Source organism: Tasmannia lanceolata, unplaced genomic scaffold (assembly GCF_043159265.1).
Source record: "Tasmannia lanceolata isolate RefF3 unplaced genomic scaffold, GAP_Taslan_0.1 ptg000015l, whole genome shotgun sequence".
In the NCBI taxonomy this organism is placed as follows: domain Eukaryota; kingdom Viridiplantae; phylum Streptophyta; class Magnoliopsida; order Canellales; family Winteraceae; genus Tasmannia; species Tasmannia lanceolata.
In genome coordinates this window covers 27202315-27207955 of record NW_027518692.1, presented here as the reverse complement: position 1 = coordinate 27207955, position 5641 = coordinate 27202315, and the positions used below count along the sequence as shown (strand labels likewise).

General features: G+C 38.9%; 1 protein-coding gene across 1 annotated transcript; it reads left to right on the top strand.

The window, feature by feature from the left end:
* Positions 1–314: 314 nt before the first annotated feature.
* On the top strand, positions 315–1101 carry LOC143846641 (VQ motif-containing protein 25-like). Its single transcript, XM_077355137.1, has one exon. The coding sequence runs from the start codon at positions 439–441 to the stop codon at positions 934–936; it is 498 nt and encodes a 165-aa protein (XP_077211252.1). The 5' UTR covers positions 315–438; the 3' UTR covers positions 937–1101.
* The last annotated feature ends 4540 nt before the right edge of the window (positions 1102–5641 follow it).

Sequence of the window (5641 nt, the reverse complement as noted above, 5' to 3'; positions counted from 1 at the left end):
ACCACTTCATGGAGGGTATTTTCGTCATTGTATTACATCATTGCCCTCCACGTTTATTTTCTAGAGGCTGTATTTTGGTAAGCCACAAAGATGCATATTTAATAATTAACAAAAACGCGGTTGTGAGAGAGAGAGAGAGAGAGTATGAGATGTGAAAAATGATGTGTATAAGATCTCCAATATTTCTACTTTGTTGACTCTTCTCTCCCCTTCTGTCAGAATTGCAATTCATCCAATCCACGCTTGTAACAAACATATTTTTCATTTTATTATGTTTCCTCTTACAAAAACTAAACATTTCATCTCTTCTCTCCTTCTATTTAAGCCTTATCTTCCATTGTTTCCCTTCCCACACCTTTATCTCTCTCTCTCTCTCTCTCTCTCTCTCTCTCTCTCTCTCTCTCTCTCTCATATGCCATTTGCAATTCAAATCCCAAAATGGAGGATGTGATCAAATCCCACACATATGAAACCAAATCTCCTCAAACTACACTCACAATTCATAAGGAATCCCATGCAATATCCAAATTCAAGCCCAAGATTAGAATTGTGCACATATTTGCACCAGAGATCATTAAGACCGACGTTGCGAATTTTCGAGAGTTAGTGCAAAGACTCACCGGAAAGCCGGAAGCGCCAAAAGGCGGTAAGAAAAAGGCGAAGAAGAAGACTACATGTAGTTCGAGCGATGCGTCTGAGAGTTCTTACAGTAAGACGGCTGGGGTTATTGAGTTTGAAAGTGGGTATAGGAATTTTGGGTTTGGTGAGAGGGTTAAGGAGGAGGAAGAGGAGATTTGGGGAGGTATGAATTCAAGTTTCTTTAGTGGGTTGGGTGATTTGGATGGTTTTCTTCAAGGGCTTACTGAATTTCCTTTAGTTCCAATGAATTCTTCTCACATGGAGGTTTTTGGAGAGGCACAACTTCTAAGAAAATGATGGGTCTAATTGTGATTTGGGTTTGTTTCTGATTCTTCTTTTAGATATGGGTGTGTCTTTATGTTTGATTTTAGACATGGGTTTGGTTATCTTACTTGTAGTCTCAATTTCTATTGTTGTAAAGGTAGAGAAGGGTAATATACTTACACCTCATTTTTCCAAGTATTTCTGCTTACATTAAAGATTTAGGTTCTCTCTCTCTCTCTCTCTCTCTCTCTCTCTCTCTCTCTCTCTCTCATAATAACACATCAGGGGGGGGGGGGGGGGGGGGAGGTATTTTGTTTGCATTTTGCTTTTGCTACAAAAAAACATACAAATGGTTTTTTGTAGTTTGGGTTTTGATTTCTCTTTCCAGAGACGTCGTTGTTCTTTTTTGTTTTTAGGATGTGGCTCTTTGTTTTTGTTTTTTTCTTGTGGGATTTTCTGACTCTCTCCCTCTCTCTCATTTTTCTATAACTCCCTCTCTCATATATTTCTTTAAATGTTTAGTTTTGTCTGTTTTGATGAAATTTAATGGCTTCAACTTCCTGATGGAGGAAAATTGATGCCATTGGATTCATCTCTCTCTCTCTCTCTCTCTCTCTCTGTTATGTTTATATGGTTGAGTTTTGCCCTAATGTTTTGGTGAAATTTGATGGCTTCTATTGGATTTCATTGGATTTATTGATGGATTTCTTTATACTGAATAATGTTTGGCAAACCAATCCAGAAACTAGCGACTGAGATATGGCTAAGTAATGGCTTTCTTTTCTTGCAAGTCGAGTTTACTTTAATATAATTTTATAGCAACTCGTTTGCCACTATTCAAGTTGCTGGATATATTATCTCTTTCTAATAACGCCACCCTCATCCAGTTAAAAATATTACAATGTTTAGTCATGCAATAAATAAAAGGGCTGAACCTCCAACAACACTGCCAAGGAGTGCTAGGCCAAACATCTCCATTAGAACACTACATCAACCAAATACCAGCGAGATCGAAGCATGTCTATAAAACACAAAGATTTAAGCCATGTTTTGCCGGCCATGAAAGTTTTTTCCATGGAAAATTAGCTTATCAAGTAGTGGGAGAGGGGCAATGAGGGTGGGAGACTAAGAGAATTGAGAGGCTATTTTGAATAGGGTTTTTCTTTTCCCCATTTTGAAGCCACTTCTCATCCTCTCCTCACTCGCCCTCTCGATTCTCACCCTATATCACTCTCCTACCCCTCTCTCAACACTTAGTAAGCTAATATTTCAAGAAAAAAAAAATTCATGGTTGCCAATAGAAATTCACTCATAGCTCCCTAATTATTAATTTCTATACATTTTTACATTTTTATTAGGGGTCCCATGGTTGGCTGGATAAGCATTCCTGGTTAATAATGTTTCAATTATTTAAGTTTAATATATATCTTGTTTTGTCACTTCTATGAGAACTTATAATAAGACAAAAAAATAATTCGTGGGTGAAGCTTGCGTGCCTCCATGTACTTGCATTCTATAAACATAGATATAAATATATAAAATAATAAAATAAAATAAAATAATAGTGCCGTACCTATTAGATTTACCTTCATAAAATATAAACAAATATTTAAAATAAAAAGTCAGCTAGGAACTTGGTTTTGTTTATTTATTTATTTATTTTTATTTTTATCTTTATTTTGCACTAGGGGATTATGGAAAACACCTACAAATTTAATAGTGCCTCTTTTCATTTATGAATCAATTTGGGAGTTAGATTAAATAGATTTGGAGGTGGCCCACCTGCCCATATCTCAGCTCATCTAAGGGTGCCCTTGCAAAAACCGAGCCTCAAGGATGCCAGGTTTTTGTAGGTGCACCCTTCACTTTAGCATTCCTGGCCTCCTGTGTGTGTGTGTGTGTGAGAGAGAGAGAGAGAGAGAGAGAGAGTGTGTGTGTCTAAATTCTCTAATTTTTATTAGGTGAAAAGGGGTTGCTCGGTCCCTCTCCCCCCTGACCCCCTCCATCAGAAAATTGATTTTAATTAACTACCCTAAAAAGTAGGAGGAGACTTCACTTTATAGAGTAATAAGTATGGATGGAGATTTTATATGGTGTTTAGCAGTAAAGGTCCAGTTTGTTTTTCAAAAAGTACAGTATGGCCAACTTCATAGGATGATCCAAACCGCTCATTTGCTGTGTCATAACTTAAATAGGCTGTACCCTGAAAACCATTTCCATAGGATGATCCTAACCCTCCGATCAATAGAGGTTTCCATAATATACAGCCCCTCTATAGATCGGAGGGTTAGGATCATCCTATAGAAATGATTTTGGGGGCACAAATGAACGGATTGGATCATCCTATAAAGTGGGCCGTACTGCACTTTTTGAAAAATATTGGACTTTACGGCCCCACATGGTATAAAATCTCATGTAGATACACAGATTTGAGAAGATTAGAACAGTAGTCCACAAGGCTACCGGTACATGTCCTCCGGCACAATCACCACAACCAGCACCAACATGGCTACAATTGAGAAATGGGTGGGAGCCCATTCTTGCTTCCAAAAAAAAGCCGAGCTGCCTGAATTAATAGAACAATAGACCACTAAAAAGATTCAGCCCCAGGAAAGCCACGCACATGGTCGATATTTTAAACTTCTCAACAACATATAGCCTGGAAGAAAAGATATTAGTCCTTAATCAAACATAATAACCTTTGAGGTTTCATGTCTTCCTCATCCTCAAACATCAATTAATCAAAGATAATAACCTTTGAGGTTTCATGTCTTTCTCATCCTCAAACATCAATGAATCAGAAAGTTAAAAACGCACCAATTGACAAGGAACTATCTCAACACTGACCGTGAACTTAAATGAATTTTGTGACAGTAACATCGCCTAACTGACACCCACAGTTATACAATTCTTCTTTTACTATTCCATTTCCCTTTTCTATTGATGAAACATTGTTCTGATTGATTTTTTTTTTTTGAAATGGCGAATAATATTGAATAAAAGGGGGCCCCAAGAAGGGGAAACCCAAGAATACAAAAGGAAAAAAGAAACAGAAAAAAGAGCACAACTCAGAGGACACCTCAAGGAGGAAGATGATCAAACCATCTCAAAAAATCGCTCCCCACCCCTCTCCTAGCCAACAAATCCGCCTTCTCATTTGCGGACCTCCAAACATGGTTCAATTCAATATTTGAGTCTGCGATTATTTCCTCCATTTCATCAAAAAGAGCCAAAAATCTCCAAGGAGAAACTACGCTTCTTTAACTTCCGCCTCCGTAGCATCACACTCTCCAATCGGACCGCAAAAGGCCCAAAGCACCTTGCCACTATCTTCCCGACATAAGCCTCCCACCCCTGCCGGACCTGGATTCCCAAAACAAGCACCATCAAAGTTCAATTTTAGCATCCCATTAAGAGGTGGCTCCCAGCTATGGACAATGATAGTAGCCCTCGCACTACTAAAGCACACTTTTCGCCAACCTACCCAGAGATCATAAGCTGATACAAACCGAAACTATGGATGACATCTCGTCCATGCTATAGCCACCGCAATAATGCGCATAAACAGATAGTGAGGAGATTTGGATACCCCCTCAAACACCCTAGCATTTCTCTCCTTCCATACTACCTACCAAGTAGCAAGCAAACAAACTTCCCATAAGATTTTACCCTTTCTTTTCCAAGGCACAAAGCTCCAAAGATCCAGCAACATCTGGATAGATCTTGGGAATACCCAAGTAATCCCAAATCTCAAGAAAATACGACCCCATATAGTCCGAGTAAACGAACAGTGCATGAAAAGATGATCCACAGATTCCCCATCCTCAAGACATAGGGGGCAATGATCAACAAGCCACATGCCACGATTTCTCAGAAAGTTAATGGTTTGTATCCTTTCGCGACACACAGCCCAACCAAAGATGCTAACCCGAGGTGGACAATGAAATTTTCATACCTTTGCTGAAAAATAGGGAGCAAAAGAGGGCGTCAAGCTTTTATAGAATGATTTGACAGAGAAAATCTCAGAAGAATCCGCAGTCCATAATCTCCTTTCCTTCCCTACTCTTTTAATGTAGCAGCTATCAAGGAGCCTCTTAAAATCAGACACAGACTCTTGCTCACAAGCAAAAAAATTTCTACTATAAGCCGGACACCACACCAAATCACCGCCACTACGATCCAAGCATTCACTCACAAAAGCTTCTTTATTTAGAGCCACCCTATAAATCTCCTGGAACAACAACCTAAGCGGCCTCTCTGCACACCACACATCTTTCTAAAATTTTATTATGTCCCCTCCATAAACTCTAAATCTAATATTCAGGTTAAATGAGAAAGACAATTTTAAAATATCTCTCCACACTGTCAGACCTTTTTTCTTAAAGTTCTCAACTGATTCCCAACCTCCAGACTGACACCCATACTTACTACAAATAACCCTTGCCCACAAATGAGACTGCTCCTCACAAAACCTCCATAACCACTTCCCTAGCAAAGCGTGGTTGAACTCCCTAAACCTCCTGATATCCAATCCGCCTTCCTTAATGGGCACGCAAACATCCTTCCAACTCACCAGAGAAATGGCTTTTTTCTCCTCTGTTCTGCCCTACAAAAATTTACGTTGAATCATTTCTATTCGTAAGGCAACGCTAACTGGGCACTTGAATCAAGACATAAAATATACAGGGACATTTGCCAAACTGTTCTGATTGATAAATAGTAGATATCTTTATGAAAC